Genomic DNA, 14,420 nt, shown 5'->3' on the forward strand with positions numbered 1-14,420 from the left:
AGGGGCTCCGCCTGCTGAGTCAGGGAACCATCCTGGGCAGACTCAGAGGTGGGGTTCCCAGGATGGGATCCACACCCACCCTCTTCCCTGAAGTGCAAAGGGCACCTCCCCTCATGGGAAAGGCAGTCACCCCAAGCTCCTGATGCCACCACGGGCTGCTTCAGTGCCTAAGCCTGGCAGCTGGCCAGCAGGTGGAGGAAAGGGGAGGCAGATTCCAGGGCACATGGGGACATTGGCTGACCCACCTCAGCTCCTGTGATGGTGAAAATGGGCCTTGGAGCACAGCTCGGTTTTTCCCTCATATAGACAAGCCCAGCAGAGGCAGCCGCATGCTGGGGTTCAGCTGTAGATTCAGGCAGGTGGCTGGAGGTCAGTAACCTGAAGTGCACGTGTCAGAGCAGATCTAATGAGCTTCACTGTTTTCTCCTCCCCCCACCCCCATTTCATTTCATTTCATTTCATTTCATTTCATTTCATTTTCTGTTGTTCTTTTCCTTTTTCCTTTTCTCTCTTTTTTAATTCTTCATATTTCTATTTCCTTTTCTTATACTTTTTTATGGTTTTCTTTTCCTTTCTTTCCTTTTCTTCTATTTCTTTTTTTCTTCTTCATATTTTCACCTCTTTTTTTTCTTTTGACTTTTATTATTCTTTCTCTTTTTTCTTTAAAAATATTTTTATTGATTTTTTTTTACAAGAGGAAGGGAGAGGAATAGAGAGTTAGAAACACCAATGAGAGAGAAACATTTGATCAGCTGCCAAGGTACATGCCCTTGTCCGGAATCAAACCTGGCACCCTTAATATTACTCTGTCCTTGGCTGGACAGAGATCCTTGTATAAAAACCAATGGGGTCAGCTGACAATCTGGGATTTTTATCGGCCTGGTTCCTAGAATAGTGGAGCAGGCAGCCCCTTCTCCACTCTGGTCACTGAGGGCTCCTTGAGACTGTTCAGACCCATAAGCTTGGCCTCTGCCTTTGTTTCTTCGACAAAGCTAGAATTCAGGGTAAAACAGGCTGTATCACTAAGGGCAGGTTTTTTTTCCCCTTTATCTGACCTCTGTGTGTTGGAAAATGGCCATTTCAGTTTCGAAGCATATGAATGACCCAATGCAGGACTCCTGACTACTGCTTTTTCAGGTCCCTGTCCTGCTTCCCTCACCTGCCTGTCCTCAGGCACCTCAAGTCCACATCTCCCTCCCTGTGCCAATGCTTCACTCACATGTGCAGTTGCCAATGAAAAGTCCCGTGCTTGATCTTCGGGTGCCTTCTGTTATTCCTTGTTATAAGTCACCTCCTCAGTTGGAAATTCCAGGTGAATGTTCTCCAGTGGAGTTGTATTTTAAGCCTGGCCTTGAGACCAGGTGTCTGACAGGTCTACCTATCCAGCCCTCATTTCCCCCACCCTATGGCTGACATATATGCCATTGTGTATACATGCTGCATCTTTCTCATCCCGTCACCTGTAGAGCTGGAGATTCAATCCAATCTTCCCCCCCGCCTCTAACTTCTTGATATAATAGCACAAGCCAATGATTTTTAAGGCATTTTCTTTTCTACCATTCATGGTTTTTAATTTTCTCATTTAAAAGATTTGATGTGTACTATTTACATTATCACTTAATTAAAAATGTTCACATATTTATTATTGAGAAGTTTGTTGCTTTATTTTTAAAAAGTAAAGATATTTGTTAACTTGTTATTAATGTAGTAGAGGCCCGGTGCACAAAATTCGTGCAGGGGTTAGGTCCCCTCAGCCCAGCGTGCACCCTCTCCAATCTGGGACCCCTCAGGGGATATCTACTGCCACCAATTAAGGCCCAGGGATCAGGCCCAAACGGACATCCCTCTCATGATTTAGGACTGCTGACTTCTAACTGTTCACCTGCATGCCTGCCTGATCACCCCTAACTGCCTCGCATCCAACTCCTCCCCTCCCAGCCTGGTGGCTTCCAACTGACCTCCCTGCCAGCCTGGTCCCCACTAACTGTCCACCTCCCACCCCTCACCCTCCACTCCCTGCTGCTGGCCTGGTGGCCCCTTGCTTCCTTCCTCTTTCAGCCTTGTCACCCCTCACTGCTCCCCCTGGTGACGTGGTCACCCCCAAATGCCCCCTTGCCAACCTGGTCATGCAAAACTGCTCCCCCTATTGGCCTGGTCATCCCCAACAGTCCGTCCTGCCAGCCTGGTATCCCCATAAAGCCTGCTATTCAGTCATTTGGTCATCCCTCACAAACAACCCTGCTAGCTTTGTTGCACCACACAGCCTGCTGTTTGGTCATTACTGTGAAGGAGTCCTGAACAATTTGCATATTCCTCTATTATTAATATAGATTTTTATTGATTTCAGAGAGGAGAGGAGAGGGACAGAGACATAGAAGCATCAATAATAAGAACCATTGATTGGCTGCCTCCCATAAGCCTCCAATTGGGGAACAAGACAGCTACTTAGGCATGTTCCTTGACCAAGAAAGGAACTGTCGCCTCATGGTTCATAGGTTGACTCTCAACCACTGAGCAACACTGGTCAGGTGATATTGCTTATCTAGACCACAAAATCAGGTGACTCCCAGAGGTTTCCAGAAGCCGTGGAGGTCCACATCAGGCTTCCACCTCTTCTGGGAAATGCCAAACCCCTCCCTGGAGTGCGGGGTCTGGGTCCCTCTGGGACTAGTGGACCGACAGAGTAGCATACACACTGGGCTCCTCTGATGGGGAGGATGGGGGTGCACTTGTCTTCTGACTGAGGGTCAAGTGGTTCATCTGGGCGTAGGTGACAGCCTGGAACAGGGGGAGAGTGAGTAGGATGGAATGTGGTTAGATTTGGGGTAGTCTTGGGCTATGGAGAGGATGGGATTTGCCTGACTGTCCATTTGCCTGTCTGCTTCTGTTTGTCTGCCCTTCTTATCCAATAATCACCCTGATAGGGATGAAGGAGGGGTGGCCATTACCTGTCCAGTTCTTGGTCTTGAGTGGTTCACCTGAGCATATGTCACTCCCTGGGTGTCTTCATCCTGCCCGTTCTGCTGGGGACAATGAGACAGAACAGTGTCTCCTCGATTCCACAGTAGAAATCTTCCTGTCAGTCATCCTCATGTTGCCAGAGAAATGGTTTACACTTTAAATGGACCAGGTCCCTCTTCTGGTGGAAACTGCAGGGCCTTCCTGACCCTCGGGGCCTCTGGATGTTTCTGTGGTTCTGACTCTCATCCTAACGCGTTCTATCACTCACTGGGCTCCAGCCTCATGGCCCTCCTCCTGAAGAAGCAGGCCCTGCCTCAGGACCTCTGCACCCCCTCTTTACCTGTTCCCCCACCATGCATTCTATCCCCAACTCCTGCTTTATGTTTCTTCACAGCACTTTGCTCTCTGGGACACTATCTGCTCCTTTGCATATTGTCTCCCTCGCCCACAGGTTAGCTGGATGCATGTGGAGACAGTGGGGTTCAGGGCCACTCCGTGGCCCTAAATGGAGCCGGTAAACAGTGAGCCCCTGTCACATCTGCTGGGTGAATGAATGAAGGGGTCCTGGGGATCTGTGGGTGAGTCACTCACTCTTGCCTCTTCCTGAGACCTGGGGCTACACAAAGTCAGACAGAGGATGAGGGGCTAGCAAAAGGGGACCGTAGGATGGGCTATGGAAACCAGGAGGAGTGAGTCACAGCAGGACCACCTGGGGGCCCAGAAGGAGAAGTCAGTGTAAACACTGCTGAGAACCAGATGAGGTGGGACAGGGAAGGGTCCACTGGATTAAATTAATTAATAGGAATGTCCTGGTGGCCTATACAGGAGCAGGGGTCTCACCTGAGGGTACAGCTCCAGGCTCTCCCCAGGCTGCGGGTCCTTCATGGCAGCATCTGCTGGGGCAGAACAGGGGGGTTTCTCCTGAAAGGTCCCCAAGTTCTCAGGGCTGCAGGTTCTGCCTTTCCCAGATGGGCCATTAACCCAGGGTGAGGTGAGGCATCAGGTCAGGCAGTGTGGTCTCACCATGAACCCCACCCTTCCATTCTATCTCCTCCCCAAATTTATCCTCAATTCTTGTCTCCCCTCCACCAGGGCAGCTGTCTCTTCCTCTCAAAGAGTATCCAAATCTGGGCTGCCGCTGGGGGAGGAGACAGAAATGTTAGGGGCAGAGATGGGCCACGGTTGGTGGAGTTCTTGGGTCTTTGAGGCAGTAATTACATGATCTGCAGCCTCTGTCCTTGGCCTCTGGGTGTATGGTCCCTGCAGGAAGTGGACATGAGCCCCTCTCTGGCTAGTCCAGAGGGTCCCTCTCAGCTCTGGGAGGTTAAGAGCCCCTCTCCCTGTGATTCCACAGAAAAGAAGGAAACCTTAACACTCACTTGTGTGCAGATTTCATGAGACTGAATATCTGTGCTGTCTCTGTTTTCTTTTTAGATTTCCTGATTTCAGATTCTCGAGAAGTCTTTTCTCAGCTGACCTTCTCCAGCCATTTGGTTTCCTGTGGCAGGTGCTCTGAGCACCCGGTTGTGTGACCCAGGTTACCCTGTTCCCTACTCACCTGAGGTCCTGTCTGTGCTTTGACACCGGTGTCGGAGGTAGAAAAGAAGGAGGAAGAGCAGCAGGACCAGGGTCACCGAGACCCCAATCAGGATGTTCCATTTGGGACCTTGGATATGTGTGACATCATGAATGAGCCAATGTTGCCATTGAATGAGCACCTACTGTGTGTGAGGCATGTGCTGGGGTCTATCACTCATCTCCTCTCCCCTCACAGCAGTCATGCATCAGGGATTGCTCATCCTATCTCCCACTTCACTGACATTCAGAGAGGTCAATCAAGTGGCCCAGGTCACCCAGCTTTGATGGGGCAGGGTTGGGACTGGAATCCGGGACAGTGGGTTCCCTTTGCTGTCCTCACGCTGCCTACCCCTCCTTCCCCCGCCAACTTCCAGCTTCGTGCTCTGGGCTCCTCCTCTGCAGCGGCCTGTCCATGTCTCATCTGGAGCTGAGGGTCCTTCCTCATTATCCGTCCTCAGCACAGCAGGAACAGGGAGGGACTGGGTGAGAGGTAGACTCTGAGTCTCTCCTGGATTCATCCCTACCCACAAAGGTACTAACACCCCCCTAGGGAAGGTTGGGCTTGGCTGGGGCTCTGCCTTCCTGAGCACTGTGAGGCCCTTATGTCACCTCATCTCCCAGCATCCTGTGAGCAGGATGGGACCAGGGATGAGCAGACAGAAACCCAACACTCAGAGGAGGAAAGCAACCGCCCAGCCCTACAGAAGGTGAGGCAGAGCTGGGAGATTAACTAGGGCTGATCCTCCCTGTTCCCTCCTCTGAGCTGAGCCTGAACTGAGAGGGGCGGAGGGGACTGGGTGTCCATCCCCTTGTCCTGCCTGTCCCTCCCTGTACAGTGTCACCATCAATGAGACAGAGAGGACAGACCCCATAACATCATGTCTTACGGTGTCCCGTGTAAGGCCTTCTCTCAAGAGGTCAGGGCCAGAACCAACAGGAAGTCTAAGCTTTGGACAAAGATTCTCTCCTTTAAAGTTGGAGACACAGGCCCAGGCAGGGGAAGGGCGGGTCCAAGTCAGGAACTCCACAGGAGCCCGAACCCCTGTGTGGCTGAGCCTCTGTCCCAATGGAGACATTCCACCACCTCCTTCACTTACCCCTCTGGGTGCCTGACTTCATGGTGGGGAGCAGCCCATCCTTAGAGCCTCCTGCGGATAAGGATATGGGGTCAGACTAGAAGCTGGATTCTCCCCAGCTGAGCTCAGTTGCCCCTCCCAAGGAAGGGCCACAATGTCTCCCTCTGCCCTGCCCACCCCCCTTCACCTGGCAGCCTAGCAGCCTCAGGAGCCTGGTTCCTGGTATCACTGCCTAACTCCCAGCTCCCCACCCCACACATAAGCCGTCCATGAGTATCTGGGGAGATTCAGTGCCCTCACAGACTCTCAGGATTTCCTGGGTAGTCCGTGCTCCCTCCGAGCCCAACTCTCAGTGAAGCATGAGCTGTGGGCCCTGTGGGTGGTGCATGGGGTCCCACAGGGTCCTGGGAAGGACAGGAATAGAGCGAGGAGATGGTGCTGACCCTGGAGTGGGAATTGCACTCATAATTCTCCTACATCTGTGCTGTGGCCCCTGAGACCCTCCCACTGCCAAGCTGATCCCTTCTGGATACAGGTGAGAAGGCTGTGGACAGAGATAGGGTGCCTCTAAGGGACAGATCTCCTCTGGATGACCTTCCCTAAGCCCCTTGCTCCCTTTCAGCCCATTATTCTCCTTGAGACAGGTCTCTGAGCTGACAGCTCAGTAGACAGTGTCAGGAACCCTCACCTGAGATCAGGAGCTCCAGGGGATAACTGGGGTGTGAAAGCAGATAGGTGGAGGATCTGAGTGAGCTGTAGCAACTGTAGGTGCCCCCATCGGCTGAGGACACAGGATTCATGGAGAACTCTGCCTGGTACTCCTGACCTCGTTGCTCTGATCTCAGACGAAGGGAGGGATCGGCTGCCCCCTCCTTTGACAGAAGAAACATGGCCATTGGTTTCCGTGACTGACACAGCAGGGTCAGGTTCTCTCCTGAGGCCACCCTGGGGCCTGGCTTCACTGAGAGAGAGGGTCTGTCATGAAGCCATCCTAGAGAGAGAGCAGTAGGGAGAGTGAGGGCTGCCTGTCCATCTTGTTCTGGCCTGAGAGTCACCAGGCCTCTCTCTGGGGACTCTCCTCTCTGTCTCTGTTCCTCTGAGTCTCCCCCTCTAACCTCCCACCTGCTGCCTCTCTCTGTCTCCCCAGCCCCCTGGGGATGCAGCACCTTCACTCTGGCCTCCCTACCTGATACCCCCAGAAGGGCCTGTGAGAGTCTGGGTCCCTGACTGGACCCACTTGCTCCTCACCTGCTACCAGAATGTCCAGGGGGTCACTGGGGGCTGACCACTCAGAAGAGAGCTTGTATCCACCGTAGCATCGGTACCGGCCCCCGTGGGAGCTGCTCACATTGCCCAGGAGGAAGTGGGCCTGAGAGAGCCCAGCCTGGGGCTTCAGGACAAGGCTCTGGGGGAGGTCCTGTCCCCCCTCCTTGTGCAGAGCGAATCTGTCATAGCCGACATCAGAGCGACACTGGAGGGTCAGGTTCTGTCCAGAGGCCACGATGGGGCCCTGCTGGCTCAGGAGGGAAGGCTTCCCAGACTCACCTGGGGAGACCAGACATGAATGACAGGGGCTGCTCCTCCCATAATCCCCTTCTCCTGCCCTGGCCCCCAGGTCTCACTGTCTCTTTCTGTGTCTCTGGCCCCGGAGCTCCTGTGCTCCCCTCATCCTCTCACATGGGGTTCCCTTCCCAGAGAAGATTCCAATGTGTCTGGTGCCTCAATTCATGGATGGAAATAGAATGGGACTTACTCACCCGAGACCAGCAATTCCAGGGCATTACTGGGATGTGAGCACACCTGGGATCTGTTCTTGTAGCAGCCATAACATCGGAACCTCCACCTGTGGCTGGGGGTCACAGGACTCACAGGGAACAGGGCCTGTGACAGCCCACTGGGCTGTGGCTGCGAATCCAGGGACCAGGAGAACCTGTGATCTCCTTCCTTAGTCAGAAGGAACCTGTCAAATCCCCGCCCTGAGCGACACTGGAGGGTCACGTTCCCTCCTGAGGTCACCACAGGACTGGGAAGGGCTGAAAGGCTGGGTTTGCTGTAGAATCCTAGGAGAGGAGGAGGCAGCGTGTTAACTGGGGATCACACCTCCCCCATGTTCCCCAGGACTGGGCTGTGAGAGGGAGACACCATGAGAGCAGACCCCCTACCTGAAGGCAGAGCCTGATGCTGGGACCCTGAGTGTCCTCTCACCTGTCCCCACCAGCTCCAGGGTGTCACTGGGCTCTGACCAGCCACTGGGGCTGTTATAATAATAGGAGTATCTCCCTGCATCCTGCCCTGTCATGTGTGTGATGGTGAACTTGCCCTTGGCTGTGGACTTCGAGTCCATGTGTTCCCAAGCACACATTTTCCTTCCTTATACAGATCAAACTTTTTGGCCTCCCTGGTCCCCTGACACCAGAGGGTCACAGGGCTCCCTTCAGGAATCACAAAGCCTGGCTCAGCCCAGAGACTGGGTTTGGGGAGGGGCCCTGGAAGGAAACTAGAGGCTGCATTACAAAGACCTTCCCCACCCTCATCCCCAGCTCAGCCCAGGACCTCTGTGGTCCCTCCTGAGCCCCAGCCGAGAAGGAAGAGGAGGGACATGGAACCTGGGGAGGACTCACCTGTCTGCACTTGCATCTTATGGCCCAGACTCAGCCCTGGAAGAGAGTCCCTGTGAGAGATTTGTACCCGGACTTCTCAGCTGATTCTCCTCCCATCAGGCCCGTCCACTCGTGCTGCCTGAGCCTGTGGTTCCCCATGGATAAAGGGGTGCCACCCCCTCCTGCTGCCCCTTCCCGTGTCCACAACTTACCGAGGCAGAGAAGAGCGAAGAGGATGGACATCATGGCGTCTGATCTGGAGGCCCTCGCTCTGCAAATGGAGGAGACTCAGGGCCGGAAAAACAGACGCACAGGATGTGGTGGGTCAGAAGCTGCTGCAGCCCTTCCGAGTCCGTGAGCTGTGAACTCACTGCCTGTGGACTCTTCCGCCGTGGGCCTGGTTCTGAGTTTTCCCAAACTAAGGGCTCAGGAGGAGAGAATTCTCTCCGCAGGTCAGGTGCCCTATCCCTCCAGGCGCTGAAGGAATTTTGGTCCTTGATTCTTAGAGAGTATACATTCCGTCTGGCCTTTGGATTCTGTGACCAGAACTTTGAGTGGACTTTGCAGAATCAGGTTGGTGCTGTGCGTCCATCAGGAAGCAGTCTCAACTCCCACTGGACGTTTTTATAGCAGAGGTGTTAGTCGTTTATTCCTCAGTTGTTCACATGGAGCTCAAAAATGGAACTGCCCATGGACCCAGTAGATCCCACTTGTGGGAATATATCCTCAGAACCCGAAACACCAATTCGACAGAATGTATGCTCCCCCGTGTTCATAGCAGTGGTATTTGCAATAGCTACGACCTGGAAACAACCCAAGTGCCCATCAAGTGATGAGTGGGTAAAACAGTTGTGGTACATTTACACCAGGGAATACTACACAGCTGGAGGGAAAAAAGGAAATCTTACAATTTGAAACATTATGGAGGGACCTGGAAATTATTACACTAAGTGAAATAAGCCCATTAGAGAAAGACAAGTATCTCATGATCCTACTTATATGTGGAATCTAATGAACAAAGTAACTCAATCAAAAAAATAAGTCCAGAGGCATGCTGCATGGAAGAAATGGACAAAACTCAGAAAAGGGAGGGGGCAGAAAAAGATTAACCAAAGGACTTGCCTGCTTATATGCATAGCTCAAAGACATAGATATTAGTGTGCAGTAGGCCTATGGTCGGGTGTGTGCTGGGTGGGGTGGGGGGCATATAGGCAGAGATGAAGGTCATCTGTAATCATGTCAATAAGAATACAAAAGATACAGTATTATCTTGAAGGGGAAGCGATCTATCTATATAAAGGCCTAAGTAACCAAACAACCAGTTGACCGGTCACTACGACAAACACTGACCCCCAAGGGGTAGATGCTAAATGCAGGAACTGGCCCTGGTTGTCAGTGCACTCCCACAGTGGGAGCACCATTCAGCTGACCTACGTGAGCCAGACACTGGGCTCACTGCTGGTGAGCACAGCTGTGGGGGTGTGAGCCTCACCTGCCTCCGTGGTAGCACTATCGCATGGTGGCAGGTACAGTGGGCGGTCAGGATGAGCAGGTTTCTTTGATTCTATCCCCAGAAGTGGAATCACTGGGTCAAACGGTAGTTTCATGGGTTTTTTTTGTTTGTTTGTTTGTTTTTTTCTTGAGGAACCTCTCTTCAGTTTTCCACAGTGGCTGCACCCGGCTGCATTCCCAGCAGCGGTGCACGAGGGCTCCCTCTTCTCCACATCCAGCACCTGCATTTCTCTGATGATTAGTGACTTTGTGAATATACAGCAGAGTGAGGACAGGCTCTGCAAAAAAGGTGCTGGGAAAATTGGACAGGCACATGCAAAGAAGAACGAAAAGGAGAACGAGAAGGAGAAGGAGAAGGAGAAGGAGAGGGAGAGGGAGAGGGAGAGGGAGAGGGAGAGGGAGAGGGAGAGGGAGAGGGAGAGGGAGAGGGAGAGGGAGAGGGAGAGGGAGGGGGAACAGAGGAAGAGGAGGAGTAGGAGAAAATCTACCACCCACTTACACCATACACAAGAGTACACCCGAAATGAATACAAGACTTCAATGTCAGTCACAAAGGCACAAAATTCCCAGGAGAGTGACAATTTTTTGTGTTGTCCCCTTAGAACCAGGCAAGGAGCGGAAATTCACAAACACTAAGCCCATAATCAGCTCCTGTGGAACTGCACTTCCTGAGGCTGAGGACTTGGGGACCAGGGTGCTTCTGTGGAAGGGGAGGCAGGGGCTGAGCCCAGCAGAGAAGGTCACAGGATGTGGGGGGCAGGGTCCTCACACCACACATACACACTGTTCACAAAGTGTTAGCCTCACAGGAAGGTGACAACCTGCTTCTCAATCTAAAAATAGTAGGTGCTGAGGGTCTGACTTTCCAGACAGCCTACCCGTATTTTTTTTAATTTTTTTAATTTTTATTTATTTATTTATTTATTATTTTTGATTTTGTACAGAGAGGAAGGGAGAGAAATAGAGAGTTAGAAACATCGATGAGAGAGAGTCATCGATCAGCTGCCTCTTGCACACCCCCAACTGGGGATATGCCTGCAACCAAGGTACATGCCCTTGACAGGAATCAAACCCGGGACCCTTCAGTCCCCAAGCCGACCCTCTATACATTAAGCCAAACCAGTCTCAGCACGTATTTGTTTTTTTTTTGAAATGTTTATTTACTGGGGTGACATCAGTTCATAAAATTATACAGGTTTCAGGTATATGATTCTACACCAGGTCATCTCTATATGGTATTGTGAGCTTATCACCCCAAGTCTAGTCTATTTACCCACTTTTTTACTTCCCCCAAGCCCCGCCCTTTCCTCTGGCAGTCACCACAGTATTGTCTGTGTTCATAAAGACTTTCTTTTATTTCTCTGCTTAACCCATTCGCCCTTCTCCCCAAACCCCTTTCCTCTGACAGCTGACAGTCTGTTCTCTGTATACACCAGTCTCTCTCCACTATGTTTTATTTTGTTTATTAGATTCCAAATATGAGTGAAATCATAGGGAACTTGTCTTTCTCTGACTGGCTTATTTCACTTGACATAATGCGGTCTGGGACCATCCATGCTGTGGCCAAAGGTATGAGTTCCTCCTTTATTTTACAGCTACATATTATTCCACTGTGTGAATGTACCACAGCATTTCTCTGCTGGTGGGCCCTTGGGCTGTTTCCAGATCTTGGCTTTTGTAAAGAATGCTGCTGTGATCACAGAGGGGGATAGATTTCTGTGGATTTATTAATGATAAGCCATTCTGAAAGGTGTGTGGTTTCCATTTGCCTCTCTCCGATGATTAGTGATGTTGAGTATCTGTCCATATGTCTACTGGACATGGGTGTGTCCTTCTTGGAGAGGTGTCTATTTAGGTCCTTTGCCCAATTCTTTACTGAATTGTTTGTTTTTGGTTTTTTTGGTGTTGAGCTTTATAAGTTCCTTATAAATGTTGGACAATAAGCCCTTATTACATGTATTGGAAAAATAGTTCCCCATTCAGTGGGCTGTCTTTTCATTCTGTTGATGGTTTCCTTTGCTGTGTCAAAATGTATCCTTTCCTGTGCCATGCCAGCACCTCCAACGGTTCTGTGAGACTGAGGAGGGTCAGTGAGGAATTAAAGATAAAACAAAGAAAGAGAATAGAGCTGTGGCTCTGTGGACCTCCTGTGCCTGGATGAGGCCACAGAGAAGGATCCAGCCAGCAAGCTGAGGTTTTATTTTGTAGTCAGAGGGAAACAAGGCAGTGGTAAACATAGTTACCATGTTCTTGTGAGTTTCACTTGTTTGGGCAGCACCTGCTGCACCTCCCACAGCCCATTAGCTACCCAGGAAGGATCTAGGGAGCAGCTATAAGGTCAGGCTTAATTATTCTAAGAGGGCTCTGCCCTCTAAGCTAGGACCTGTTTGTGGCTCTGACACACACAGGTCAATCCAAGGTTTAACTCTAGAGCCACGCCCTACAATTTCCTCCTTACACCTCCATTTAATTTTTTTTATTGTTTAATCATTTTTAATTGACCATTTTTATTAAAGCATAGTTGACATACAATGTCATATTAGTTGCCAGTGTACAGCATGGGTAGGATATTTAGTATTGACTATCTGCCCTTCCCCTTCTCACCCATCCTTCCTTCCCTCCCTTCTGGAAACCATCAGTTCGTTGTTGATTTCTATGGGTCTGCTTTTGTTCCCTTTGCTTTGAGGATGTGAAAAATCCCAGAGATAAGTGACATCTTTCCTTGTCTGAATCCTTTCACTCAGCATAATACCCTCTAGGTCCATCCATGGCAGGATTTTATTCTATTTATGCCTGGTCTATATTCCATTGTGCATACATGCCACATCTTTATCATCTAGTTGTCTATAGATCTAAGGATTCAATGCAATTTTTTTCCCCTAAATTCTTAACATGATAGATTCAGCCATTGATTTATTAAGGTTCTTAATTTTATTATTTCATGGGTTTGATGTGTCACATTTACATTACCATTTCAGTTAAAACTTTCACTTGTTTTTGTTCACACTTTGGTTATTGAGAAGTCTGTTTTCCAAAATTGATTTCCAAATGTAGAGATATTGGCTTAACTCTACATTTCCAAATGTAGAGATATTCAGTATAGAATGAAGTGATTCCCCCAAAGTCCCAGGGGCACCTCCGGTCTCCACGGTGGATGAGGCACTAGCTGAGTGTCCAGGGGGGGCAGCTTTCCTGCCCTCTGGGGTCCCTGCATGCCCCCTCCATAGAGTGTCTGGGTCTGAGTCTCTCCTGAGCTAGTGAATGGCTAGAGCAGCATACACACAGGGCTCTTCTGGGGGCTCCTCTGATGGGGAGGATGGGGGTGCACTTGTCTGCCTTCTAAGAGCCAAGAGGTTCAGCTGGGCATAGGTCACATCCTGGGGGGCATCAGGTGCAGCAGCCTGGAACAGGGGGGGAGAGAGAGGGGTGAAAAGTGGTTGGGTTCTGAGAAGTCTCACGGCCTAGGGAGGAGGGGACCCACCTGACTATCCTCTTCTGCTTGTCTGTCCTTTGTGTCCAAAACTGCCCCTGATAGAGAAGAAGGAGAGGTGGTCATTACCTGCCTGAGTCTTGGTGTTGAGCAGTTCACCTGGGCATTCAGATTTCAACCAGCCTGTTCTGCTGGAGAGAGACAATGAGACAGAACAGCATCTCCTGAATCATTTCACTCAGCATAATAGTGTCTAGGTCCATCCATGTGGTCCCAAATGGCAGCATTTCATCCTCTTTATGCCTGATGCATATTCCATAGTGCATGCACGCCACATCTTTATCATCTAGTTATCTATGGATCTAAAGATTCAATGCAATGGGTTCTTTCCCCCTAAATTTCACTGTTGAAATATTCCTGTCACTTATCCTCATGTTGCCAGATCCAGCAATAACTTTTAAAAAATCATCCACCATGACCAAGAAGGACTTTTTCTGGAGATGCAAGGATGGTTCAATATTGCCAAGTCAATAAATGTGATATACCACTTCAACACAATGAAGGATAAAAATCACATGGTCTTATCAATAGATTGGGAAAAAGCATTTGTGTTAATGTTGCATATTCGTGAGACTGAAAAGGATGAAAGATGACCTTACATCTGTGCATTTGTGCTAATGAAAAGGGTATTCTTCCTAGGTTTTCTGATTTGAGATTCTGGAGAAATCTTTTTCTCAGCTGACTTTCTCCAACTATTTATTTTTCCTGTGCAGGTGCTCTGTGATCCCCACTGTTTGACCCAGGTCACCCCGTTCTCTACTCACCTGAGGTCCTGCCTTTGTTCTGACACCAGTGTTGGAGGAGGAGGAAGAGGAAGAGGGAGAGCAGCGGGACCATGGCCACCAAGACCCCTATCCAGTACCATTTGGGACCTAGGACATTACTGAGTCAATGATGCCCTTTAATGATCACATATTGTATGGGAGGCACGTACTGGGGTCTGTCATTTATCTCCTCTCACCTCACATAGTCATGCACCAGGAATTGCTGACACCACCACCCACTTCATTGAGGCTCAGAGAGGTTAACCATGTGCCCCTGGTCACCAGCCTGGATGGGGCAGGACTGGGACTGAAATGAGACTCCTGGTATGAGGACCGGGGGTTCCTTGTGCTGGCCTCAAGCCCCCCCCCCCCAGGGGGACACCAGCTTCGTGCCCTGGGCTGGGCCTGTCCACGTCTCATCTGGAGCTGAGGGTCCTTC

General features: G+C 50.5%; 2 protein-coding genes across 2 annotated transcripts in view; both read right to left on the reverse strand.

Annotated features, from left to right (window-relative positions):
• Nucleotides 1-2,667: 2,667 nt before the first annotated feature.
• LOC311633923 (leukocyte immunoglobulin-like receptor subfamily A member 6) lies at nt 2,668-8,461 on the reverse strand (the record flags this gene model as incomplete). Its single annotated transcript, XM_084906930.1, is given in 9 exon segments — nt 2,668-2,778; nt 3,802-3,854; nt 5,637-5,687; nt 6,304-6,606; nt 6,864-7,214; nt 7,373-7,675; nt 7,821-7,970; nt 7,973-8,101; nt 8,428-8,461. Coding segments are annotated over 9 exon segments (1,485 nt in total).
• A 4,520-nt stretch (nt 8,462-12,981) lies between these two features.
• LOC311633924 (paired immunoglobulin-like receptor B) overlaps nt 12,982-14,420 on the reverse strand; it is a gene marked incomplete at its 3' end in the record, with an annotated part of 38,483 nt that continues 37,044 nt past the window's right edge. The window contains exons 16-18 of the mRNA XM_084906931.1: nt 13,982-14,089; nt 13,291-13,316; nt 12,982-13,188 (exon numbers count right to left, since the gene is read on the reverse strand). Coding sequence (XP_084763057.1) covers nt 12,982-13,188; nt 13,291-13,316; nt 13,982-14,089 — 341 coding nt within the window. The remainder of the gene's footprint in view (nt 13,189-13,290; nt 13,317-13,981; nt 14,090-14,420) is intronic.

This window comes from Pipistrellus hanaki (assembly GCF_964339955.1).
Source record: "Pipistrellus hanaki genome assembly, chromosome: 15".
Lineage (NCBI taxonomy): Eukaryota > Metazoa > Chordata > Mammalia > Chiroptera > Vespertilionidae > Pipistrellus > Pipistrellus hanaki.